The sequence below is a fragment of the Sciurus carolinensis genome, chromosome 6, assembly GCF_902686445.1.
Source record: "Sciurus carolinensis chromosome 6, mSciCar1.2, whole genome shotgun sequence".
In the NCBI taxonomy this organism is placed as follows: domain Eukaryota; kingdom Metazoa; phylum Chordata; class Mammalia; order Rodentia; family Sciuridae; genus Sciurus; species Sciurus carolinensis.
Genome location: NC_062218.1, coordinates 58,255,915 through 58,283,863, shown reverse-complemented (window position 1 = coordinate 58,283,863; position 27,949 = coordinate 58,255,915). Strand labels below are relative to the sequence as shown.

At 38.8% G+C, this 27,949-nt stretch overlaps 1 protein-coding gene across 2 annotated transcripts in view; it reads left to right on the top strand.

The window, feature by feature from the left end:
* Positions 1-27,949, top strand: part of Sv2c (synaptic vesicle glycoprotein 2C) — a 240,181-nt gene that overhangs the window by 107,155 nt on the left and 105,077 nt on the right. For both annotated transcript variants that reach the window (XM_047554849.1, XM_047554850.1), the window contains exon 3: positions 20,841-21,021. In XM_047554849.1, coding sequence (XP_047410805.1) covers positions 20,841-21,021 — 181 coding nt within the window. The remainder of the gene's footprint in view (positions 1-20,840; positions 21,022-27,949) is intronic.

Here is a 27,949-nt window from a genome sequence, read left to right as displayed (position 1 = left end):
CTGCCTCTTTGGGGAAATAAAAGGTCATATCAAAGCTTTAGAGATGGCCATTGAATTTTCTGTATATATTTAGCAGAGACTATTACAAGTTAATCTGATTGTTATTTTGATTTTCCATTTAAATTTAAAAACAACAATAGAGACAAACAAAACAACTTCAACAGAAACCTTATGGATGATTTTTCAGGAATGTTGAAAAATTCTTGGAGGACTTGTGCAATTATTTTCCAATCAATGTTGATCAAACCCTATGTGATCTTTGAGTTCACCCTCAGGCCTATTTTTCTGTCAAGCACAGTTATATCCCGGTACCTGGAAATGCCCAGACATAAGTGGTAAGAGTTCTCACACCTCCAGGCCTCTCTGTTGCTATAAAATATCAAAGGATTTTATATGGATATAGATCAAAGATTGTTTTCCTGTTCTGTTCCTCCGAAATGCCAGTTCCTTTTAGATTTTAATGCTTTGTTTGTTCACTATGCTAATAAAATAGAGACTTTTCTGGAAAAAAAAATTCTTTCATCGCTACAGTTATTCTTAAACTTGAGAAGATTAATCAATTTTTCATAATCTTGTTTTTCTTGCATGTTCTGGAAACAAGGCATATAATAGCACTGTTCTTCCCAAGTAACCCACTCTCTTGGTAGCATAAGCCTTTCCCTTATATTTGCTTAAGGTTGCTCTGTTGTATTCGAGGCCATGGTTTCAAGGCACTAAGGTGTACCATAATAAGCTTGATGTTTCCCCTCCATCCCTACTGATCTCCTGGACTGGCACCTTTCTTCCAGTTCCCTTCAGTACAGCAATGCTGTGCCCTTCTGCTTCTCTAAGTTGCAGTGTACTGAATTGCACCTCTTAGCTGCATTTCTTCACTGCCCGCTCAGCTTTAATCTTGTATTCTCCGCTTTTGTCACTGTCTTTAATACTGCTCTGTGATTGCCCTTTCAAACCTCACCAGCAACTTCTGAGACAAATCCAGAGGTATGTTCTGAGTTTTTATTCTCTGAGCGCCTTTGAGCAACCTTTCTTGTTCTACTCTGCCCTCGATCTGGACCTCTTCTTATTTCCTTGCTACACTTTCTTATTTCTGACTTCTTTTCCTGCTTGCCCTCTTAATGTGGTTATTCCTTGAGGGTTTGATCCTTGGGTTTCTGTCCTTTTAATTTATACTTGCAGGGAAATCATTTATTTCACAAGTCTCTGCCATCTCTCAAGCAAGTTTCTTCTTTTCCTCACCCCAGTTTTGGTCTGAAGTTTTCTGTTGCTTCTCAGGTGGATCCACTCTCCAGTTCAATCTTTACACACATACCCTCAGGCAAACTTTTCTCTACTGGCAAATTTTTCATCTAAAGCAGACTCTGCAAACCAGCCCACAGGCTAAATCAGACACTCCACATGTTTTAGTAAATGAAGTTTATTAGAACATAGCCCTGCCTGTTTACATATTGCCTATGGCTGATTTCATGCTGCAATGCAGAGTTGAGTAGTTGTGATAAAATCATGGTCCACAAAGTCTAAAATATTTGCTCTTTGGCTCGTTATAGAAAAAAATGTGTGATCAATATTAGTAAATGCTGGAGAGGATGTGGAGGAAAAGGAACACTTTTACACTGTTAATGGAATTGGAAATTAGGACAACCACTATGGAAATCAGTATGGAGGTTCCTCAAAAGATTAGGCATGGAACCACTATATGACCCAGCTATACAACTCCATGGTATTTATTCTAAAGAATTAAAGTCAGCATAGCATAGCAATACAATCTTACCAATGTTTATGGCAGTACAATTTACAATGGACAAACTATGGAACCAGTCAAGGTGTCTGTCAATGAATGAGTAGATAAAGAAAATGTGGTATACATGCACAGTGAAGTTTTATTCAGTCATAAAGAAGAATGGAATTATGTCATTTGCAAGAAAATAGATGGAACTTGAGAACAGTATGTTAAGCAAATATAAGTAAAATCCAGAAAGTCAAGGGTCATATATTTTCTCCTGTATGTGGAAGCTAAAGAGGAAAAGGGAAAAGACAGATGGGGATATCTCATGAAAACCAAAGGGAGATCAGTAGAGTAGAGGAAATGAACCAGGGGAGAAGGGAAATGGGAAATATTGGGGAATAATAATGACCAAATCATATCATTATATTATATGCATATATGAATGTGCAACAACAAATCCCACCATTACATACAACTATAATGCACCAACTTAAAAAATATGGGAAAAAAAGAGAAAAGTTTGTGATTCTAAAGTGTCATGTTGGATTGCATTAATTCCCTATTCAGAAACACATAAATAGCTCCCCACCATCTATGTAAGCAATGTAAATTTTTTTCTTTGATATTTAAGGTCTTTCTCTTACTCATCCAGCCTAATTATACTTCTTTTCACACACTACCAGCTCCTTATTCTTTTAACCTGCCCCACTTTCTCATGCTTCTCACCCTAGACCTGACCCAGGGCAGTTAGGAATGGCTAAAAGTAAGCAAGAATGCTATTTCTCCTATTCTCTTATTCAGATCCTGCTTTTTTCATAATGTATGTTTAAGAGCAAAACATGTTTTGATATATTTATACATAGTATAATATGCTTATTATAGTCAAACTGCTAATACATTCATCATCTCACATAGTTACTCCTTTGTGTTTAGTGCATGTCAAGAGCACCTACAATCTACTCTTTAGCAAAATCCCAAATTCAATGCAGTATTATTTACTCTAGTCATGTGGAACATGAGCTTTCCAGACTTTTTTATCCTACATATCTGCAACTGTGTACCCTTTGACCTATATTTCCCCCATTTCCTCCCCCACCAATTATGTTCTAGAATTTTATTGTCTATCTCTGTGTATTTGACTTTTTGAAAAATATTCCACATGTAAGATCATGCAGTATTTTTCTTTCCGAGTCTGGCTTATTTCACTTAGCATAATGATCTGTAGGCTCAACTATGTTGCAATAAATAGCAGAATCATCTTTTTAAGCTGAATGATATTATATTATGTGTATAAATATATTTTCACATATATACCACTTTTTGTCACTGGTGGATAGAAACTCTGGTCATGTGTCTTGGCTAGTGTAAATAATGCTGTAATCAACATAAGAATGCAGTTATCTTTACTTGATGGTGATTTCATTTCCTTTGGACATAGAGCCAAAAGAGGTATTCCTGGGTCGTCTGGTAATATGGTAGTTCTGTTTTTAATTATTTTGGAAACTCCCTACTATTTTTCATAATAGCTTCACCAACATATAATTCCCAACAGTGTACAAAGGATTCCCTTTCCTCATTTTTTTTTCTTTTGGAGGCTTAACTCAAGCTCTGCTTCTTTCACAAAGCACTCCCTGATGATATTGATCATTGTTTTATTGGCTTGCCTGTAAAGCACTACTCTGCCTGTTCGCCTATAGTATGAGTGTTGCTGATGTGAACATCTTCCTCACTTGTTTAAGATATGGCTCCTATTGAACCTGCCCTCCTCTGTCTCCATTTGTTTTATGATGACCTATCCTGAGCCAGAACCCCACTGTCAACTTCAGTTCTTCCTTGCTCACCCCTCAGTTTATAGAAACTGTGGGCTCCACCTACTAAAAAGATGTATAGCCTTTTCCCTCTTCTCCTGACTTCCTGCCACAGCCTTAGACCAATTGGGTCCTTGTTCTCCCGTACTGAAGATTAAACACGCAAGAAATGACAAGGGGAAAAAACAAATTTTATGTAAAGGATAGAACAGAGAGAGAAATAGAGACTTTTCTGGAAAGGAGGGGGTTTAGAGCTAGTCCCTGAAGGAGTGGGGGGTATCTTGCCCCTTTTATAGATTTCAGGTTTCCTTTCTTCTCATTCTCTCTCCTGCCATCCTGCCTACATGACCAAAGGCAGGAAAGGAGCTGCCCAGTGGGTACTCATTAATATCTCCTTGCTGGGAGTAACAATTCCCTGGAGGCAGGTAACCTTGGTGACAGGTTGTGGAGGAGGGGGAAGTGTTCTGGAGATATTAGCATTTTATTTCCTTTTGAATTAGCCCCCATCTTCCTGACCCAGTCATTCATCATCTATGCTATCTGTCCTTTGCCCTGGTCTCCCCAGGTCACCATCATCTTTCCTGGCCACTGGAGTTATCTGTGCAATGGTATTCCTTTAGCTGATCTCATTCCCAGGACAAGATGAAGGGGAGAAGGGTGAGGTGCCTGGACACAAGATATAAGGCAACACTCACCTCCAGGATTGTGCAAGTGCACAGTTTGCACCTGGGAGTGAGGGCCTCCTTCAATGTTGTGCCCCAGCTACTGCAGAAGCCTCAGTTACCGGCCCTAGTTCTGGTGGCCATTCTCTCCTCTCCCAACGCCTCTTACCTATCTTTTGCCCTTGCTGTTTATTGTCTGCATGGTTGCTGAAATGATCTCCTTGAGTACAGATGATATCCAATCTGTGTTTCAGTTGCCTGAAGAATAAAACCCAGTTTCTCCAGTTGACTCCAGTTTCTCTTCCAGCCTCTTGCCGCTGACCCACACTCAGGAATTTTACACTTCATCTACCCGGAACCACTGGGGCCCTCCTCATGCATGTGCCCTGACCCACCACCACACCTTTGAATGTGATCTTCTTTCCTCCCTTGGAACTTTCCTGAGTGTGCTCCTTTTACTGGAAGACTCTTGTTTATGGTTTATGATTCAAAGTCCAGCACAATCATCACCTTCTAAGTGAAGCTTTTCAGAATTCCCTAGAATTAATTAAGTCACCTCTTCCTTTTTTCCCCTTAAGCATAATCTGTGCACCTTAATTACAGCATGTGTTTCATTTTGTGGTAATTACTTTTTGTATGTTTTTAATCTCCCTGGAAAATAAAGGTTCAAAGCCCTGGCTTCTCCTTAGAATCGTTTGGGAAGTTTTTAAAAAATATAGTCACCTGAGCCCCACCCTATATGGAGAAATCCTGGGTGTGGCCCTGGGCAGCCCAGTTTTGTTTTGTTGTGTTTTCTTACAACTCCCTAGATGAGTCAATGTGCAACCAGCATCTTACAAACCTCACTGCACTTGGCAGTGAGCTTCTGAAGTGGAAATGAAGACTGTATCCTTCCCAGGTCTGTGGGCTTCTCCTCCCTCCTTGTTCCTCATACCTTGCAAGACGCCTGGTTTGCAGGAGCTCAACCAAGAGCTGTGGAATTCATGATCACTTACTCCACTTGTTGAGTCAGTGATAAGGATTAGTAAAGACTGCATTTTCTCCCTCAGCACAAGTCTTGGAGTGGGGCAAAGCTTGCAGATCAGGGATGCCACTGATGTGGGACAGATATTCCAATATCCATGATGCACCACACATGACTCACTTTAATGTTCTTGATTTCTAAGATTTGATTTTTTTTTTCTTTTACCACTTTGAATACCAGGTGGGACATGATACCCTTTCTGGGAGCCTGCAGAATTCAAAAAATATTTTGAATGAATTGGACATAACTTTCCTATGATCTTATATGAATACATCATAAGTGTAACTCCCTATCATGTACAACCACAAGAATGGGAAGTTACACTCCATGTGTGTGTAATATGTCAAAACACACTCTATCTTTGTGTATATCTAAAAAGAACAAATTAAAAAATATATATTTTACTATCTCTTGCCCCATTCAGTGGCATGCTGTAGCCTAGCCATGTGAGGGAAGACATTAGAGAATAGATTGGGCTTCATTATTAGGAATCTCCTACAGACTGCTTGCTTACTGGATTCGGTGGAAGTGTTTTTGACCCTTGCATTCTGTTTTGTGCCCAGATGGACAGAGGTACCAAGTAGCAGTGTTGCTTGACCCAGCATTACCTGCCTAAATAAGCAGCCAGCTTGTCTCTGCCTGGACTAACACGCTTAAATGTCAGACTTTCCAAATGTGAAACTCAAGATGTACTGTAGACTACATCTGATATTTACAGTTCTTTCGAGCTAAGGTGAACTGACTATTGCTGTAAACATTCTCCAATGCAAATTAGAGCTTTTTCCCCTTTGCCCATATGTCTTTGATGTTATTACTTCCTTTGGTTTTATTTGCTTTGTGAAAGTCCATAGATCTATTTGAACACATAATGGCCCTACCTGTGGCTACTAAAAATAGTCATTGGGGAAAAAATAAAGTGAGCGACTGGTTTTAGGGGAAGCTTATTAATTGTGTATTTAAATAGTTCTTTTTTAAAATATTTTTTAGAACTTTATTTAATTAATTTATTCATGTGTGGTGCTGAGTATGGAACCCAGGGCCTCACACATGCCAAGCAAGCACACTACCACTGAACCACAACCCCAGTTCTCAATTTTTTTTTTTTTCGTGGTGCTGGGGCTTGAACCCAGCCTTGTGCTTGAGAGGCAAGCACTCTACCAACTGAGCTATATCCCCAGCCCCAATAGTTCTAACTTGTTAAAAATCATATATGTCTTTCAGATAAAAAAAACTTAGATTTCTTCTGGAGCTGTTTTAAGTAAGCAGTTTCTTTTCAGAACATGAACTGAAGGAGGCAATTAAGTTGTCATTTCACTTTCTTCACTGTTTCAGAACCCTCTCCTTTTCTTCCTGTTGTCTGTCTCCCATCCCCTTCTTGCTTTCTCCCTTTTTTCCCACTGTACCTCACACCAATATTAGTAATTGTTGCTTATTGAGCAACTTCATTTCACAAAGTGCTAAGTGCTTTATCCAATTTAATCCCTCAAAAACCCTGTGTGAGATAGTTACTATTATTAGCCCCATTATACTGAGGAGAAAACTGGAGCATAAGAAAATTAAGTAACTTACCCAGGATCATACAGCCAGGAACAGTAAAGCAAGGACTCAGATCTAGGCCATCTGTTTCAAGGCCTGGGCTCTTAACTCCTTGCTGCCTGACCCCAAGTTAAAGTGCTAAGTGGTAGTGGGATGAAGATGCACTTTCCCAGTCCAGTGCAATAATAGCATTTGATTTTTTTAAAACAGTAAAAACAACCACAACAATAGTTCTTCTCTCACTTCAACTTACATTGCTTTAATAATGAGCTCAGTTCTCAGTACTTTTAATGAAAAAATTCAATAGGAAGAAGAACTGAACTTAAGATTTTTATATTATTTCTAATTCAGGTACAGAATTTGAAACCAGAGATGTTAAGAAACAGCAAGTTGTAAATAAAGAGGAGGCCCTGCAGCCTTCTTAGTACTGAGTGTGGGCAGGAGTAGGGGCAGCTGGAGAGAGGGTCAGTGGTACCTAGAATCAGCCTCTTATGGACTGTGATGGGATCTGGCCAAGGGACGGTCACACTTAAAGTGAACCATCTGGGGTCTAGGAGCAGTGACCACAGGACAGCAGTTGTGGAAGCTTCCACATCAGTAGGTAGGCAGAAAGAGGCCAGCAAGGGAGAGAATGTCTCCCCCGCCACCCCACCCCATGACAGAAGGGAAAATCTGGGCCAGCCTTGCAGGGCCAACCAACCCACTATCCAGGCCCACCCCAGCACAGGAGGAAGCTGATTGACTGGTCTGAAACCTTACAACTAGTTATTAGAGAAAGAATTAGAATTAGTCATGAATGTCTTGACTCTTACTCCAGAAATTTTTCCAATACAGAATTAAAATAATTAAAAATAATAATAATAATAATAATAATAAAGGAATTTTCCTTCAGGGAAATTGGGGAGAGGTAGGCTGTGAACCCTGGAATTGACCTTACGGATATAATATTTTCGGGATTGCCTTTTGTAGTAAGATAAACCAATAAGTGACTAGGCCAATGGCTTATAAAAACCTGTTTTTTTTTTAAGCACAAAGCATGCCTTCAGGGAACTCCTGGCCCATCATAAGTAACACTGGGCCTGACTAAATCTGGTCCAATAATTAGTTAATTGAAAAGTTGGTAAAGCAGGAACACATGCGAAACATGCATAGTGCTTACACATGGTATTTGGACATATTGGCATACATTCATTTGAATCCAGAATCACTTTTCTTTGACTCAGGTTCTTCAAACTGGAGTTCACTAATGCCTGTCTATGTCATTTGAGCCATTATATACCTCTGATTTTCAGTTTTAAATTTATTTCATGATGAGTGACAACTTAAAGACACATGAGCCTCAAACAGAGCACACAATCCTCATCTTAATGGTTTTCCCAGTATTTTACAATTATTTTGCTCAGGCTTATTTAACAGCAATGATTTTCTTTGCAGGTCATCTTTCCCAAGTCTTCCTTAAGTTCATTTTCACAGTAGTAGCTCCCTTTCCTTTCACATAAATCACATATTTCACTATATATATGACTGATATGCAATTAAATGCATAATTAATAACAAACAGAACTGGCATAAACTGTCTGGGTACAAACACAGTTAGCCCTTGTTAAGCATGCACTGCTGCTGATGGAAGCAGAAAGAAAGTGGATGAGTCAAAGGAAAAATCTTCCAGGTTTTGGTGTGTTTGCTGGCTAATTTATTGGGTTGGTTAAGTGAAAAATAGTGTGAAAAGAAAAATTATTTGTGATACTTGTTAAAGTAGGGCATATCATCTGCTTGTATGAACATGCAACAACATTATGTGTAATCCCATCACAGTCCAGAAGAAGCTGATTCTAGGTACCTCTGACCCTCTCTCCAGCTGCCCCTACTCCTGCCCACACTCAATACTAAGAAGGTTGCAGGGCCTCCTCTTTATTTACAACCATTATGTGTAATTGTAATGCACCAATAAAAATATGGCAAAAAAAAAAAAAAAAAAAGCAGTTTACGAAAAAGAACTAAGTCAAGTAAGGCAGACTTTATTCAGGGCCATCACAATAGGCGCAGGGACCACTGCAGGAGAGAGGGTTTGAAGTGGAAAAGAGAAGTTGAGCTCAATTCCTAAAAAAACAAGGAAAAGTGGGAGTTTCTAGTCAAGGATCTGGGTCCCAAGGATCCCAGGAAGGTTATGGATGGGAAATAACTAAGAGGAAACATCAGAAGTAAGAGGGATTACGGCTAAATCAACCTAACTGGATCCTTGCTGAAGGCAGGCAGGGAAGTAGACATAAACTGGGGGGGTTTGGAGGATGAGGAACCTGATTAGTTATCAAGGATGGTCAGATGTCCAGGATGGTAGTTTCTGACTCAGCAGGATTCCCGCTAAAATTGTGTAGTGCCCCGACCACAGGGTGGGTGTCACACCCAAGCCCGGGACCCCCAAAGAGACCACGACGGAGACCAAGCCGTATGCAACCACAGAAAGAGCCAATTTATTCAAGCAACGCTGCTCGGGCACTGGATACAGACCAGCTCAGCAGTCAACTGCCAAGTACCCTGAGCACAAGTTTACAAGCTGTTTTATACACTTAAAACAAAGGGACTCAGTTTCTCTTTTACAATTGAAGTGGTTTATGTCCTTGATGGTCCACATTAGGACATGTTTTGGACTTCTGCGAAGTTTTAGTCACCACAATAACCACTGGTCTATAGGAGGTCAGCTTGACCACAGTCAGGAGGGTCCCTTGTTATTTCTAGCAACAGCCTAAATCAGGGGATTTTTACTGCCAAGGACATCCTGTTATTTAGCTAGGCTGATTTTAGCTTGTCAGCAGCTTTTAATTTTTAACCCCTTTTTAGCATCAGCAACTTTGGCAACTTTTTAAGTTAACTCGTTGGGGCTTTACAATTGGGCAATGCAGAAATGAAATATAATATATCCAAGAGTCAGGACCCAGTTGAGAAGAGGTTAGAAGAGCTTGATGCATAGGTTTTTGTTAAGGAAAGAGTCTTCATCAGTGGGCTTCAACTGTAGGTGTACCCCACATTTGTGGGAGAAGACCCTATGTTTAGGAAAATAAACACACCTTTTTCTTGTGTGAGGAGCAATATGTAGAAAATATTGAGCATAATTTGGGCAATTAAGTTTTTTTTCTTAATTCTTTAAATATGACAGATTATATTTTTCTTTTCGACCATTCCCAGAAATGTCATTGTTTTTCAGAAAGGTTCATTTTATTTCACGTTGACTTTGTTTTAACCCAAAAAAATCCCTGTGTAAAAGATGAGGGTATTCATTACCTTATAGAGATTATTTCTCCATAAATTCAAAATACCACCACAGAATGTTGCCTTGAAGATCGATTTATAAATAAACAGTTTAATGACTTATAGAGTAATGCATTAGTCATAGACAAAGTACTTAAACCAATTTTTTAAAAAATGGGTTAGCTAAAAGTTACTAAGAGAAAAACACTACAGACCATTTCCTAAAATTGTTATGTGTTGTTTAAGTGTGGCTTAAAATGGTGTTAAGAGGAAGAGATATAACCCCTTAGGGATTGTCGGAATCAAAAGCAACTTAGCAAAGAGACAGAAATGGAAATGTGATATTTATCAGGGGAAATGAGGGTATGATCAAATAAAATGAAACCAGCCCTCATGTTAAAAAATACCTTAATGAGAAAGTCATGCCCTAGGCCTCTTAGTCTTTTGAAGGCTGAGAGAATGAACTAGCTGAGAATACCCTTCACTTGAGCTATGGCAAGAGTAGGCCAAGTTTGTTTCTCAGATCTAGTTCAACTTCCTGAAAGCCCAAATGAATTAAAATCTTCATTAATTCATGAAAGAATCCAAGAATCGTAGCTTGGGCTCTCTTAACATTGCTTTCCTGGAACTGAATTGGAAGGCAGGGCACCAGGGAGGTGAGCCTTTTCTAAGTACACAACTCCTGCGTGGCTTTGAGAGATCTCCAGCTTATCCAGGAAGATCTTGCTTGTCCAATGTCTTTGGAGTTAAAATATTCAGTGGTTTGCATCTTCTCCCCTCAAACATGAATTAAATAAACATGACTTTTCAGTAAGAACTGCATTTCTTACTTATGTGGAAAATACACCAGTCTAAAAGCACTTCCAGATTCCAGTGTGCACACATATATCACCTAGGGATCAGTGAGGATTCCAAATACTCAATAGGTCTTAACAGCCTGCATTTCTATCACGATCCTTAGTCCAAGGGTCATACTTTGAGGATCAAAGATCTAAAAGGTTCCATTTCAAATTCCATCTTCTCACAATCTCAGTTGTCCCACTTGTAAAATGAGGGCTTTAGACTAAGATCCTTTTAAATTCAGGCCAGTGGCAGCATCATGAAGTGTGGAGAACAGAGAAGGCTCATGGATGTCCAGAGCATATCCACACTAAGATTTCCGGGGCTCCTTGTAACACCATGAAAACAAAATAGAAATGTGAACACAAACAGGCAGGAAATACATTTGTGTTCTGACATTCCCAGAATGATTTCAGTTTTATTCCCCTGGTACCTTTGCCAATATTCAAAGTTTGACTTTAATTAGAACACATGATCAACAAATGAACATTATAATTACACTGTGTTTGTCTCAAATAACTATTGGGTAGGCTTGACTCTTTCTATGGCTTGCCTGATGGAATAAACTAATCCCCAATACTAATCAAGCATAGTCATAAAAGATTATTATCTTTAGACATATTTTAACCAAAGTAGAAGATACAGCCCAAGATACATTTTTGTGATAAACCTGTCAGTTGTGGAGGAATTGAACACCATCTTGTACGCTTTCGTATTGTTTAGATTCCACTCAGATGTGCCCTTCGTAGTGAAATCTTCCCAGAGGCCACCTCAGAGTTAGCAGCTGCCTCCCACCCTCTGCTTCAGTTTACACCTCCAGTGGAGCCACACCTCCTGGCTGGGCTCAGACTCATTTAGTTTTGTGCTTGCTTGGGTCCCTTACTGAGTTGGAAGTTCCTTAAGGCATCTTGATGGAGTCTGAAAGAGAACATCAGGTTCTTAGAGCCCAGGAAGATGGCTGGACACTTCAACATTGTTCTGTCCCGGTTGCATAGCCCCAGGAGGCCATGGAAGGTTCTGACCTGAATTCTTCCCTCTGGCTTACTTTCTGATAAACCATTCTCCTCAGATTATAAGCTCTGTTCTCTAAGGAGTTTGAACATCCAAATACCTTCAGGGCCAGGGTATTAGAAGGAATGTGGGAAGTCATGGGAGGTTAGCATCAAGGAGTTGGCCAAGACCCAGGTTAACTGTGCTTGCCTGGGTACTTACATTCACTTTCTTTAAGGCGGAACAGAATCGAGGTCCAGAGAGCCTGCTTTACATCACCTGATTCCTGGTTTATACATAACAGGTGTTCCTAAGGTAAGTTTAGCAGAAAGAAGAGTGGTGATATTCAAAATCATTAGCAACAGAAATAGCCTGGGAATCACAACAGTTCTTTCATAGCACTCAGCATCACCCTGTAGCCTGTTTAGGGTTTAACCAGATCAAGGGAAAACCCAAAGGGTCACAATGGAGGGTCCAGAGTGGTGGGTCCTGATGCATTCAACTGCATGTCAGCTCTGAGACAGACCTCTGGGCTTTAATCAGAGAAACATCATTTCACAACCCTGATTTGCCATTTTCTACCTGTTAGATCAAGTTGCATTGTCTCTCTGAGTCTTAGTTTTCTTGTCTGTGAAATGGGTTAATTCCAACTTTGCAGGACTGTGGTGAAGATTACATGAACCAAAATATGGTATGTTCTTCAAGGAGTACCTGGCACAAACAGATGCCCAGTCAAAGTAATAGCAAGGCCTGTTGTTTACTAGTATTAAAAAAAAAAATAGAGAGTGGAACCCACTACATCAGGGAAGGGCAACACAGGCAGAAAGGAAATACAGCACGTAAAATTGACTTGGGGGAACCTGTGGAATAGGGTGGGAGGTTGATCTCAACTGACCTAGAAATGGTGGGTGGGACAAGTCGATGATTGAAGAGGAAGATAGAGCACTCATAAAGGGATTTGCCAACCTGACCCAGCAGTTACATGTTGTGGGGTTCAGAGTGTGCCTGGAACAGCATGACTGAAACAGGTGTAGAGAGGATCATATTAGGGTGATCCGGCGTGGGAATATCGAGGGCAGAGAGCCCCCATTGGTGGCTCAAATGAGCAGCTGGGAAGAGACCAGAAACCAGACAAACAGGTACATCTGCACTCCTGGTCTGATTCTGGGTAATTCACATCCATGACAGTGAAATATGTGACACCTGCAGCAGGTAGATCCCCAACCCTCGGAGTGGAATTTTCAAGAGGCCCTGAGACCCAGATCTCTAGCAGAGATCAGCATCTGCCCAGCCAAAAGGAGTGTGAATCTAATCTCAAATACCTTCTAAGAAAGTTCCAAAATACAGCCACAATTAAACCCCAACTGCTGGAACTTTCCACCGAGAACTCTACATCAGCCCTGCTCTGGGGATGGATCGGTGTACCCTATCCTATATGTGAAGCAGGAAGCGGGGAGGTACTACAACCAGTTTTGGCTCCAGGTCACCACAGCCTGCAACTTGGTGAGACACACAAAGGAGTCAGATTTAACAACCTCTAGCCATTAATCAAAGGGTTACAGAGTCCAGAAAGAAATGCAAAGAATGCCACAACAGCATAAGCAGTGAGCAGCCATCCTTGACAACAGTTTTAGCCACCTCACTGAAAACAAGCCCTTTATTTCTAAGAATTTTTTCCCTTTATTTCCCTTTTAAATTTTAACTTAATTTATTTTTTACTCTTTGCCGTTGTATGTGCCTGCCTATGTGCATGTTCTAGCTGGACGATAGGTTTGAAATATATGCATGTACACATATGTATGTATATATAAATATGTGTATATTTATGTATTCATACAACTTTTATTTCACTTTATTGCCCTTTTCTTCACCCAGTTGTTATTTAACCTTGTTTTGACTTTGGTGAGGTAATATTTTGTGTGGGTTTGATTTTTCATTTTTTCTTTTATAGCTTTGCTTTGCTCCTCTTATTACTCTGTCTTCACTTTCCTCCCCCTCTGATAACCAAATTTTCTTATTCCCTATTCCTCTCTCTTTATTACTTTTAGTTATTTTTTTATTCCTCCCTTTTTTTTTCTTTTTTATACTGGAGGGTGAACACAGGGATGCTTTACCATTGAGCTATATCCCCACCCTTTTTATTTTTATATTTTAATTTTGAGGCAGGGTCTTGCTAAGTTGCTTATGGCCTTGCTAAGTTGTTGAGACTGGTCTTGAACTTGTACTCCTCCTTCCTCAGCTTCCCAAATCACTGTGCCTGGTTTATTTCTCCTTTATTACTGCCACCTGCTACCTCTCTCCTTATTCTCCTCTATTCGTTTTTGAAAAATTTCAAACTTACTCTTGCCTCCCTACCTTATTTTCTCTTCACTTGTCTGATAGAATTATTTAGTTTATAAAATTCCTACCCCATTCATGTTGTTTGGTTATTATCCAGTGCTGACTCATTACCATTTTGATTCAAGTGACAATTCATGTTATAGATGTCATAGTAGACACTGGACATCTATTTTAAGCTTTACTGTGATTGCCACAACTATTGCTTTTCCTTGCTCCCCCTTTCTCTAAAATGAGCTGGAATTTGATTGCAGCATTATAAGTTCATGGGGTAGAGATCCTGTGATTGAGTTACTCACAACTCAACCAAGGAACAGCACATCTCACTCTACACACAAAGTAGCTTCACGCAGGATCCAACAATACTTCAACATGTAGAGTTGGGGAGACAAAAACCCCGAACCAACAATCAGTCCCTCAGGTCCCCCTCCTGGACATCTACACAATAGTACCTGCTGATTTCAACACACCCCTTTCACCAACAGACAGGTCATCCAGGCATGAAATCAATAAAGATACTTCTGACCTAAGTAATACTATAAATCAAATGGACCTAATATCTACAGATAATTGCACCCCAAAACAACTGAATTCACTTTCTTCTCAACAGCTCATGAAACCATTTCCAAAATAGACATGTTCTAGTTCACAGTGCAAGTCTTGGCAAATATAAAAGTATTGATATAATCCCATGCATCTTATCAGATCATGATGGAATGAAATTAAAAATCGATAGCAAGAAAAATTATAGAAATGACATAAAAAATAAACATTGAACAATGCTCTTTTAAATTAGAAACAGATCATAGAATAAATGAAAGAAGAAATCAAGAAATTCCTAGAGAACAAAGAATGAGAACAAAGATACAACATATAAAATTCTCTGGGACAGTATGAAAGTAGTACCAAGATGAAAGTTATAGAATTGAATGTTTACAGTAAACAAACAAAAATAAAATAAGTTATCTAATGCAAACCTCAAGGCCCTAGAAAAAGATGAACAAACTTATTCCAAAATCAGTAGAAGATAGTAAATAATTAAGAGCAGACCCAAAATTAATGAAATTGAGAATAAAAAACATTGCAAAGTTCAATGCAACCAAGAGCTGGTTCTTTGAAAAGATAAATTAGGTTGATAAACCTTTAGTGAAAATAACCAGAAAAAATAAAGAGAAAACCAAATCGATAAAATTAGAAATGAAAAAGGAGATATCACCATGAACACTTCTAAAATACAGAGGATCATTAGAAACAATTTTGATGCTGATCACACGATGGGACAAAGCAAGCTAAGCTAGTGATGCCACTGCTGTTTTGCTTAACTTACGAACCCCTCTTCCTTCAATAACTGGTGTGGATCTAACAACACTGGCATCATGAGGGGAGGAGGGTGCTATTCTCTGGCATTAAATTAGAACCAAGAGGGATGGAGGTATTGTCTGTTCAGTCTGTTACCAGTGGACTTACTGGAGTAGTGTCAAGAGGGACAGAGGTGTTATTTGGTGAAGCATGGAGAGGGGTAGAGGTACTATCTGTGAAGCATGTTGGCATTGTTCATTCTCCATAAGCATTTTTTGATAAAACTTGTGTGTCACTGAAAAACAAAAAGAAAATAAAAACTTAAAAATGTATATGCCAATAAACTAGAAAAAAAGTTCAAAGATATTAGCAAATTTCTAGGTGCATATTACCTGCCCAAATTGAACCAGGAAGATATAGAAAACCTAAACAAACCAATATCAAGCAATGAGATTAAAGCAGCAATTAAAAGCCCTCAACAAAGAAAACTTCAGGACCAGATGGTTCTCCACCTAATTTACCAGACATTTGAAGAATTTAATTCCAGTTTTCCTAAAATTATTTCATGAAAGAGAAAAGGAGGAAATAATTCCAAATGCAAGCTATGAAACCAATATAACCCTGATACCAAACCCAAAGACAAATCAGATAAAGAAAATTATAGACCATCCCTGATGAACATATATACAAAAGTCCTTAATAAAACATTAGCAAACTGCATTTTAAACACATCAAGAAGATAGGACACCATGATCAAGTGAGTTTCATCCCAGGGATGCAAGGTTGGTTCAACACACACAAATGAACAAATGTAATTCACCACTCAAAGAAAATTAAGGATAAGAATCATGTGACCATCTCAATAGATGCAGAAAAAGCCTTTGATAAAGTTCAGCATGTTAAAAATGCTGGGGAAACTAGGCATGGAAGGAACTTAGCTCAACATTATAAAGGCTGTATATAATAAACCCAAAGCCAATATCATACTGAATGGAGAAAAACTGAGCTTTTTCTCTAGAATTAGGAATGAGATAAGGTTGCCCACTCTTGCCATACCTATTCAATATAGTTCTTGAAATGCTAACCAGAGCAATCAGGCAAGAGAAGGAATTTAAAAGAATACAAATATGAAAAAGAAGTTAAATTATCTCTGTTTACTGATGACATGGTCCTATATCTGGAAGACCCAAAGAGTTACCAGAAAATTTCTAAAGCTGATAAACAAATTGGGCAGAGTACCATAATACAAGATCAACATTCATAAATCAATAGTTTTCCTATACTCCAATAGTGAATCTGCTGCAAAAGAAATTAGGAAAACTATCCCATCCATGATAACCTCAAATAAATAAGTAAATAAATAAATAAAGCAATTTGGGGGGCTGGGGAGATAGCTCAGTTGGTAGAGTGCTTGCCTTGCAAGCACAAGGCCCTGGGTTCAATTCCCAGCACTGCAAAAAAAATAAAAAATAAAAAGCAATTTGGGAGTAGATCTAATCAAGGAAGTGAAAGACCTCTACAATGAAAGCTACAGAACACTGAAGAAAGAAATTGAAGAAAACCTTAGAAGATGAAAAGATCTCCCATTTCTTGAATGGATCACATTAATTTTGTCAAAATGGTCATGCTACCAAAACCATTATACAGATTGAATGAAATCCCATCAAAATGCCAATGATCCTCAAAGAACTAGAAAAATCAGTCCCAAAATTCATTTGGAAGAGTAAATGACCTACAACAGCCAATGAAATTCTGAGCAAGAAGAGTGATGCTGGAGGCTCTTAAAACACATGGTGTTGCCAGGCAGAGTGGTACATGCTTGAGATCCCAGTGACGCAGGAGGCAGAGGCAGGAGAATCATAAGTTCAAACCAGCCTCAGCAACTTAGTAAGGTCCCAAGCAACTTAGTGAGACACTGTCTCAAAATAAAAAAACAAAAAAAGGGCTGGGGATGTGGCACAGTGGTTAAACACCCCTGGTTCAATTCCCAGTACCAATAAATAAAAAAATAACACATGGTGTTGGGAAAAGCAAATACCCATATGTAGAAGACTAAAACTAGACTCCTATGTCTAACCCTGCACAAAATTCAAATCAAAGTGGATCAAAGATCTAGAATTAGATCTGCACAGCAAAGGAAATTATTCAAAGCATAGAGAGAGAGAGCCTACAGAATGGGAGAAAATCTTTGCCAGCTACTCCTCCAACAGGAGGTTAATATTCAGAATACACAAAGAACTCAAAAACTGGGGCTGGGGAGATAGCTCAGTTGGCAGAGTGCCTGCCTTGCAAGCACAAGGCCCTGGGTTCAATCCCCAGCACCCAAAAAAAAAAAAAAAAAAAAAAAAGAACTCAAAAACTTAAAACCAAAAAAAAAAAAAAAAAAAAAAAAAAAAACCCAATCAATAAAGGGGCAAAAGAACTAAACAGACTTATCTTAAAAGAAGAAATACAAATGTCCAACAAATCATGAAAAAATTTTCAGCATCTCTGGCAATCAGGGAAATGTGAATCAAAACTACATTGAGATTTCATCTCATTCCAGTTAGAATAGCAATCATCAAGAATACAAATAATAATAAATGTTGGTGAGGATGTTGGAGGAAGGTACACTCATACACTTTTGGTAGGACTGCAAATTAATACGACCACTCTGGAAAGCAGTGTGAAGATCCACAAAAGTCTAGAAATCTTCAGTATTTATTTAAAAAACACTGAAATCAGCATACCATAGTCACACAGCCACATCAATGTTTACAGCAGCAGAATTCACAATAGCAGAGATATGGAACGAACCCAGATGCCCATCAACAGATGAATGGATTTTTAAAATGTGGTATATGTACACAACTCAGCCATAAAGAAAAATGAAATTATGGCATTTGATGGTAAATGGATGAAACTGGAGGACATCATGCTAAGTGAAATAAGCCAAACTCAGAAAGTCAAAGGTTCAATGGTTTCTCTCATATATGGAAGCTAGGACAAAGTAAGGGGTGAGAGGGGTCTCACGAAAACAGAGGGAAGATAATGAAGTAGAGTGAAAAGATTGAGGGTGAGTAAGGAGGGATGAAAAGGGAGAAAATGTGAAATGAATTTGACAAAATTATACTATGTACATATATGAATATACCACAGTGAAATCCACCTTTATGTGAAGCACCAATTTAAAAATACAGTAAATAGAAGGAAGACTAGTAGAGTAGAGGAAGGTAAATGGGAGGACAGAGGAGAGTAGGAAAGAGGAAGCACTGGGGACTGAAGTGGAGCAAATTAAATTGCATGCATGTATGACTATGTCAAACTGAACCCCATTATTGTATAACTATAATGAAATAATAAAGGCATTTTTTTAAAAAAAAGGAAAAAGTAGTAAGTGGCTATCAATTAAATACAGAGAATTTGCCTTTGTACTGCCTTCACTTTCTGTAGTATGCTCAGTACTCCAGGACACAACCTACATAGTAATCATGGTGGGCCACAGAAGGTCTTGGGTTAGTGTACTGTCATGATGACTTACCCTTCAGGAGGAGGGAGACTATAGGATCTAAAGAGTGTGAAGACTTTGTTCCTGGACCTGGGAGTATAAGAAAGATTTCCAAGTCTTTATATTGCAGCAGCCACAGGCCACTCCTTATCTATGGAAGCTCATTTTCTGACTTGCAGTCTTTTTAACAACACAGACAGTATTATGGAGAAGCTTAGCAACCAGTTATTCTTCCGAGAAACATGAATGGCAAACTTGAGCCTCTTATACTATAAATAAAAGATATGCTGCATATGCATTTCCTTAAATGAGTCTGTCTGCTTTTGCAGTTCCCTTGCACTGTGCTGATCCATTCTTTAACCATTGTCTGAACATGCATTGGATCTCATGACATGAGTAACCACTATTGAGAAGGATAATCTGTGTATAGTCAGTCCTATGGTTCAGAAAAAACTATGCCATTCACACTGTGGCAGAGTTTGACCACCCACCTCTTTGCAGTACTCCAGTCTAATTAAAAACAACTTACATTTTGTCTGATTTTATAATTGCTCCCAACATTCACCATTCTCTGTAGCTGGGTATACTCAACTATCTGCAAGGAAGCATCCTCATTGATGTGAGAGCCATAAGGCCTTGTCAAGTGTTTTTCTTCTGAGTCTTTTATTGATTCGTTAACTCTGGTTAGCAAACTAATTTGGGAGTGAATGTTTAAATAGGATGTTTCCCAAATAAAACTAAAGCAATAAAGAAATGCTTTTTTTACCTTCTTACTTTGATGCCACAGAGAATCTCAAATATGCCTTAGAAAGTGGTGCTTGGGTAAAGGAAGGAAAAAAACAAAAATGGACGAAAGTACCAGTACAAGTTTCTTTAATGCCACATCCAAATATCACAAACTTTCATTTATTAATTATGTGATTTTCCTTAGACATTTTATATCCTTTTAGAAATCCCTCTGAACTAATATTTACCATATCTAATATTATTTGATCCCAGAGAAGATTCTAGATTGGGCTTGTAGGAATCTAGTATTTTAGAAGAAAGTGAATTAGAACATACCATACTCCCACAAGCCCAGTGTAGAATCTAGAGTCTAATACTCACAGCAACAGCAAGAGAGACCTCTGTCTAACTACTGTTTTTCCATTTCTTTCCCTTAGGGATTGAAGCCAACAATAAGTTTCATTTTTCCAAAATACTAACAGTTCTTTCTTCTCTCTTTAAGCTCCTCACTCCAAGAGTCTTCTCTGAGGATCAGAGCTAGAGATCACTTTAAGATTAACTTTTGTAATCTCTAAGTCAATTTTCCTTAACTCCCAAGGAAGGACCAGGGCTTTCAAGAAGGTTTAGAGAGAAGAAACCATGGAATCTTCTACAGGGGCCAAGGGTCTGGCTGTGGCACAGATCATCTGCTACAGGCAGAGATTTGAGGCACCGTACGGCGTACAATTTGACCTGGGGGCCTTTGCCGTGGTCTCCTACCTTGGTCTTGTCATGGTGATGCACTGGACACTAAGACCAAAGATGATTGACCATGAGTCGAACTCCAGGATTACTTTGAGTGGATACTTCTCATGTCTGCCTACTGTTTAATCACCCTCACAAGGCTGGGATGGGACCCAACCATCTTGTTCTCTTCTGCATGAGATGGTAGAGAAAATAACTTCCCATCAACCCTTGCAATTGGTCATGGCAGTCCAAGGTACCCTTCATAGCTTAATTTTCAACTCAGAACTGATTACTGTATCCCAAAGGACATATTTGTTAAGGGCATGTCCCCAAGCAAAATGCTGGAATGTATTTTGTTCCTTGTTCACTTGCTGTCATTTTACATGTCATTTACTCCCGATTTCTGATGTGCTTCTTTGTTTTCTGTGTGTTGCAGGCAGCATAGTGTACCTCGGGATGATGGTGGGGGCATTCTTCTGGGGAGGACTGGCAGACAAAGTGGGAAGGAAACAGTCTCTTCTGATTTGCATGTCTGTCAACGGATTCTTTGCCTTCCTTTCTTCATTTGTCCAAGGCTATGGCTTCTTTCTCTTCTGTCGCTTACTTTCTGGATTCGGGTAAGGTTTTCTTCTTCATACTTTATAGTAATGTATTTATTCATGATTGTATGCATTCTTCATCCTAGAAGGCCTCGATACCAAGGGATTATCTCCTACTCTTCTCCCTGTGTTTGTGTCAGCCTCAGGAGCTACACTACTGAGTTTTAGAGATATAATGATCAACCCCTAAACCTGAGGGATAAGTGAAATATCCCTATGTTCTCATGACTGACACCTATATGTCACAATTTCAGGAAATTGATATTGTTTAAATGGAAAGTTATTTCCACAGCAGAGCACATTCATACATGTATGTTTCTCCTGAAAATTTAATTTAAGCAAGAAATCTTTCTGCCAATTAAGAACTGATTAAAGTTCCAAACCATTTAGGGATACTCTCAAATTCAGGATTAGTGTCACAAATAACTGTAATGTTATTTGATCTGCATGATCTGAGTGTCTTTGACTAGGCAGGAAGCTTGCTTCGTGAGATGAAAACTTCTTTCTGTAAGTTCTTGACTCATGTTGAATTATCAGAAGTTGTGCTTCTAGCCAAGGGCAATGGCATGGAAAGCCAATGATGGAGTCATTTTCTTCAAAGAAAGCACTTATTACTACACTGTGTGAATCCACAAGCTTAGGAAAACTCAATGGCTTGATTAGGAGAGTATGAGAAACTGCTTTAATAAGGAAAAATTCAGAGACATAAAATTTCTGGTTCATACTTGAGAATTTAAAGATATTCTTTTCAAGGTGTTTATAGGAGAAACATTCTTTTAAAATGTTTTAAATGAAGGGAAGGAGACAGACTGGGTTATGAATCTGAGATGCTCTCAGTTGCAGTTGATGATACAATATCACAACCTATGCAGCAGAACACAATGTTGTGAAAAAGGTAAAGGTATGCCAGGATATCTTTCTTAATTACAAACAGTAGCACTTACTATAGCTCCTCATGTAACAGGCACATAACAAATATTTGACTAACTTGTAAAACTTTCAGGAGCATTCCTTAGAGGGACAACAGTGCATTACACCAAATCAAGATGGTTGGAGAGTTTAAGAAACTATAACTACATTTTTTTCTTGGAAAAATGATCAGAATCAATCATTTTCTTTATAATGATGGACAAAGGGGACTTGACCACAGTAGAAGGAATCCTTGGTGCTCAGTCAGAGTGAAATTGGCTACATACACTGCTGATGTGCAGAGATATTTTGGTTCATGTATTCCTAATCTTCTCTGGAAAATTTCAGTGATATTCATAAACTCAAAAGTACCTGAATGGTAAAGTGGTTATGACAATTTTAATTGTCAATCTGTGTTGTAACATGGTCAACCCAATTGACTGTAGAGACAAAGGGTCATTATGGTAACTGCAAAATACTGCAAATCAGTGGACTGTTCACAGGAAGAAGAAGCTATGTGGGCTTATTCATGTTATCATCCTCATCCCTATCATGAACAAATTATCCTCCAGTCAGCAAATCAAGGCTGCTAATCTCTAACTAACATAATTTACCCTGAAAAGCTCAGTGTGTTGCTAACACAGGTAGTCTCTATAAATTGTGATATGAGAAGTTATAGCAGTGTAGCAACTTCATGAAGTTGGCATAGGACTAGAATCAAGAAATGCAAGTCATTTAGGCTCTTCCTGGGTGACTCTCATACTCTCTCTTTTCTTTGGTAAAAGGAGATAATAGAACCTTACATTCCTACCTTGGAGTATGAGGATCAAATGAGGTAATGTACTAAAAGTATTGCTAGAGGAGAAAATGTAAGATAATGTTTTAGAATTCACCTATGATTTGGCATTTCCTGTTCCCTCTTAACTCATTCTCCCATTCATTTGGATGAGCTGTCCTGTGCTCATTGCCTCAGTGTGTCAGCAGGAACAGTGGAGAAAGTGGCCTCTTCCTGGCTTTGAATTTCAAATCTGGCCCATAAAGGAAACTGAAAGAACCAATCATGGACAAAAGATTTGGGAGGAAGTATGGCAAGTAAAATCAAGCCTCCCTGCTCACCAGAACAGATGATTTCCTAGGCCAGGGGCAGGGCTGAAGGGGACATGATGTGAGTTTAGTTACCTTTGTAGAGGAGTCAAAACATCCAGAGTTTTGTGTAACCCAGCAGCTGAGGGGACCTAAGAAATTAAGCTAAAAAAAAGGAAGTAAGAACTCTGTATTAGGCAGTGTTCTCCAGAGAGACAGAACCAATAGGCTACCTAGATAGATAAGGGGGAATTTATTAGGGGAATTGGTTCATGAGATTGTGGAAACAGAGAACAGGTTGTCTACAGGTTGGAGATCCTTGGGTGTTGTTAGCATGGCTCTATCCAAGTTCAAAAGCCTCAGAATTAAGGAAACCAACGGTATAATGTCCAGTTTGAGTGTTGCCAAAAACTTGGTCCTTGTCTCTGATGCCAATCCAATAACAAGGACACAGTTTTGAGAAAAAGGAAAAGAAGGTTATTGCTTTGCTGGCAAAGGAGAAGCACAGGGGACTCCTGTCCTAAAGGCTGTGATTCTGTCCATCAGCAGGAACAGGGGGCTTTTAAAGAGACTCAAAGGCTACATTTCATATGTTATCTGTCTGGAGTTGTAATTCACTTGTAATTGGGAGATAATCATTTTTGAGATCCTCTGGTACCATCCCCAAAGTCTGGATTTCTTTTTTCCTGTGGTGGGTGTGTACTCAGGGATAGATAGCTCTGCCTAGGATGGGAAGAAAGGTAATTCTGTTTCCCCTAAGTTTAGGGAGGGGGAGAGATTAGGGAGGAGCTGGGGGAGAGGAAGAGAAAGAAACATGTCTATTAAAAATAAGTTGCAGTAGCAGATCAGCAAGGGTTATATCAAAGCACAAAGTGGACCACTATTTCCCCACTGTCAATTTTTACATTCCATTTCTATGAAAAAAAATGGGTGACAATATGTCCAAGCTGCTTCCTGCTGAAGAGGGCAAAGTTGGCAGAAATAAACCAAAGTTCTTGTTCTCTATCAGGTGGGGCGTGAACAATTAAGGGCATTCAGCATCAGAACAGCCCAGAACATAGGTCAGGGATCATGCTAAGACAGCAATAAACAAGATAGCAAAGCATTACTTTTTTTGTAAACTATTAGTACAAAAGCAATTAATATTTCAACAAGTCTTGAAAACCATGAAGATAGTAACTCATAATCAGTGAAAAACAGATTAAGTTTATCAATATAGATTTGTAAGTCAATGAGGTCAGGCTCAAATTAACTCAGGATAAACTTGTGACTCTCAAGTCCTTTGTAATCACTACTATTAAACATTCCCACACAAGAATACTTACTTTACAGCCCTCAAGTTTATTTACTTTTGGTAGGGCTGACACAAGTGTACGTCTTAAGTTACATTAAAAAAAAACATTGTTTTTCCTTGTAAATGTCCATGTAGAACTGTGCTTAGGCTATACTCTCCTGCTAGATGTTAAAGACCAACTTGGTCAAAACTGATCTTGTCCCTCTCTATTCTGAGATTCTGAGAGTCAACTGAGATTCCTCAGAGATCACTCTTGGGGACATGTGCAAAGGATCCTTTAGCTTTCTTCTACCAGTCGGGCAACCTGCTGAGATGGGTCAGAGTCTAACTGACCATATGTGACTTCTCTTGGAAGCATCAGGGACATTTCCATCTCCAATGACCCTCCTCTTTGCAGAATGTGCACTAGTTGGCTTCCTGTTCTCTAGGGTCTTCTCAATCTCCCTGATCAGCAGATTGGGTGACTCACCAGAGTTGCAGGGCCCAGAGAGGGGTCCTGTCATTCTCTAGGCCCTGGCTGATCTTAGAGGGTGAGGGTCAAAGTGTTGGCTACTTTTTCCTTGGCCCTTTTACTTCCTTGACTTTGGTCTCCAAGTTTTTTATTTTAAACACTCAGCAATCCTTTTTCACCAGTCTTAAAGAGGGAGTAATGGGTTATAACTTCAATATCTGTAATTTTACAGTTATCCTTTTCATTTAGTTGGAATCAGTATTGGTACTGGAAGTCAGCATTATATACTATCTGTACTGTAGGTGATGGCTTATTATCTCAAATTAACCCAGGTTGTTTGTTTTATTTTGTTTTGAAGCATTACCTCTGCAAAACACTTACAGGCAACAATTATAAAGTTTACAAGGAAATACAAAATGAAATTACAGAGCAAAAACATATTCAGTTTGTGTAATAGCTATGAACCAAGAAAAATTATTTTTATAATCTTGAAACCTTACTTAGTTATATTATATCACTTGTTTAAAAATCATAGTTACCTTTACAACAAAAACCAGTCTTGGGGCTGGGGCTATAGCTCAGTGGCAGAGCACTTGCCTCACATGTGTGAGGCACTGGGTTCAATCCTCAGTACCACATAAAAATTAACAAAGACATGCTATCCATCTACAACTACACAAAATTTTTAAAGAAGTTTAAAAAAAAAAAAACAATCTTTTGAACACAACTTTAAATGAGCTAAAGTCTGGCCTATTTTGAAGCCATTCTAATGTGGAGTAAGGTGGGAGGGAGAGCCTTAAAGGTAAGGCTGGCCCTTCACAAATAACACAATACAACATTAAATCTAAAACATGAATCAAACAAAGGCTAAGAGAGCTTTTAACTTCCTTTTTGTGGAAAAAAAAAATGGGAGAATGCTTCCATGTTTTACAATGTCATCTTTAAACATATCAGGCTTTTCTTATTACCTTCCAAAATGTATTAAATTCCAATTCCAGTATGGAGAGTAACACAAAATTGTATATATAACTTATTGGCAACAGGCTACTTTATCCAACTATAAACATCAAATGACATGAATAGATACCTACCAAATTTATTATTTCTATACAAATATGAGACTTTTGCCATAGATATTTTAGTTTGGAGAACACCACCTTGGCAAAGTGCTCTCCTAAGCTTTACATTTAACTAAGTTTAACTTTTAAAGTACAATTTAGATCCAAGTGTATGGTAACAATAATCACAGGTTAGTATGGGTTAGCAAAAATCAAAGAATAGCTTAATCTCTTATACATTTAGAAAACATGTTAATGATCAGAAATTGACTTAGTCAAAGCAAACAGGTATAAGACAGGTCTTCAAATGACAGTGTGGCCCTTCAGATACAATGTGTGAAAGAGAGCACTTGCCGGTTATCTTGCCCATCTACTTACATAAACTTTCATTTTATAAACTTTTACATAATACTTAGACAAGGCTTAGACCAATTAAGTTCTCAGATGCATACATATAGTCAGTCACATATATTTGGGGTGTCATAGTATTGTAATAACCTAAATAACATTGCTTGTTTAACCAGTTACAAGTAATCATTTAAGACTTTAAAACAGGTACAAACCCCATTTCTTTAAAACTTAGTTTTCCCCAAGTAATAAAATCTAACAAATACAAGAAAATTATCTCAATAGATAAGAGCAGATCCATGTTTCAGACTTTGCTTCATATCAGTTCAAATAACTTTGTGCTAATTATTAGTCAATTTAATCACAAACACAAACTTTTGACATTTACCTTCTGCAAACCTTCTATGAATTACTCAGACATTCACAATTTTACATACTTAGTTTTGTCCTCTTTCATCTCGGACTTCAGCACAAGAATATGACTTCACCAGACAAAATACTTTCTCATCCATAAATATTTCTTTTACCTTCCAATCTTGCATATTAAAGTATATTTCCATACCTATAACTTTCTTTTATCTTTTCCAGTTTCAAACCCTTTCTTAAATTCACATTCTGAAACAGTCCTTATGAACGTTATCTGTGCATTTAGTTTACACAACAAATTTCATCTCAGGAGAGGGTTGGACAATCCAGCATATACAAAAACTGTGCCTTAATCTTTTTTTCTCCCAGGTTTTATTCAAGGGGTTGGAGCATGGGATATTTTTGAGCCTGACCTTTCTCTGTTATCAATATCACAATGCCATGAGCTTTAAGTGAGCTGCCCACTCTCAGGTGCACCCAGAGGCTCCTTTGCAGCCTTTTTCTTATACTAGGCATATTGATATGCAGTGGAGAAGGCCCTTTCCATCCTTTTCTTTAGGCTTCCTTGAAGATCCCTTTGCAGAAGCTGCCTAGGAGACACAGGTTGGCCTTAGTTTCTGTCTTTTTCATTTCTGGGGGTAGTTATTTATTCTGTCAGTCTCTCCAAGCATTTAGTTTCTTGGGATACTGTTATAGCAAGAATTGCTTTTCCCCATTGATGAATACCACCTGGCCAAATGGGGTGTCCTGTCAGATCTTAAAAGAGGAGACTATTTCCGTCCCCAGGTCATAAACAGACAGTTCTAGAACCTACTGTTACATTCATTATGGTCAGCTGCCTCCACTTCCCAGGGGGAGAATGGGCTGGAAGGCAGGGCAGAGGCCAGGTTTTATTTGGCCATTTTCTACAGCCCAGGCAGCTTTTCTGGGATTCTTCCCCCATTTTAGGGCTAGTGTTCTTGACCACAATGAGATGACCTGTGTGTGGCTGCCTAAAACAGTGAGGGAACAACCAGCACTGGGATTGAAAGATTTAAATCTTTGAACCCTTTCTTCTGGTGTCCTGCTATCCTTGCACACCAGAGACAGTGCCTTTTGGCACCTTCAACTTAGTTCCTGATGATTCAGACTCCTTATCATGCAACAGCATAAATGCTTGTACATACAGAATCTCTTTCATGTACTTTACCCCTGACAGACCAACCTCAGTGTCAAGATTGTATAAGAATCCAGAATAACCATTTAAAGCCCAGAGTGTGTTACAGTAAACCCTCTTTCTCTAGATAGGCTTATACCTATTGGTGGCCCATGCGACCAGATCTCTCTGCTCAAGGCATTACCAGTAAGATCAATGCAGCATGGCCCATGTCTTTAAGGGCCAGTAACAGACAAAACAGACAAGAGAGATGACAGATACCAGGGCTAACACACAGGAAC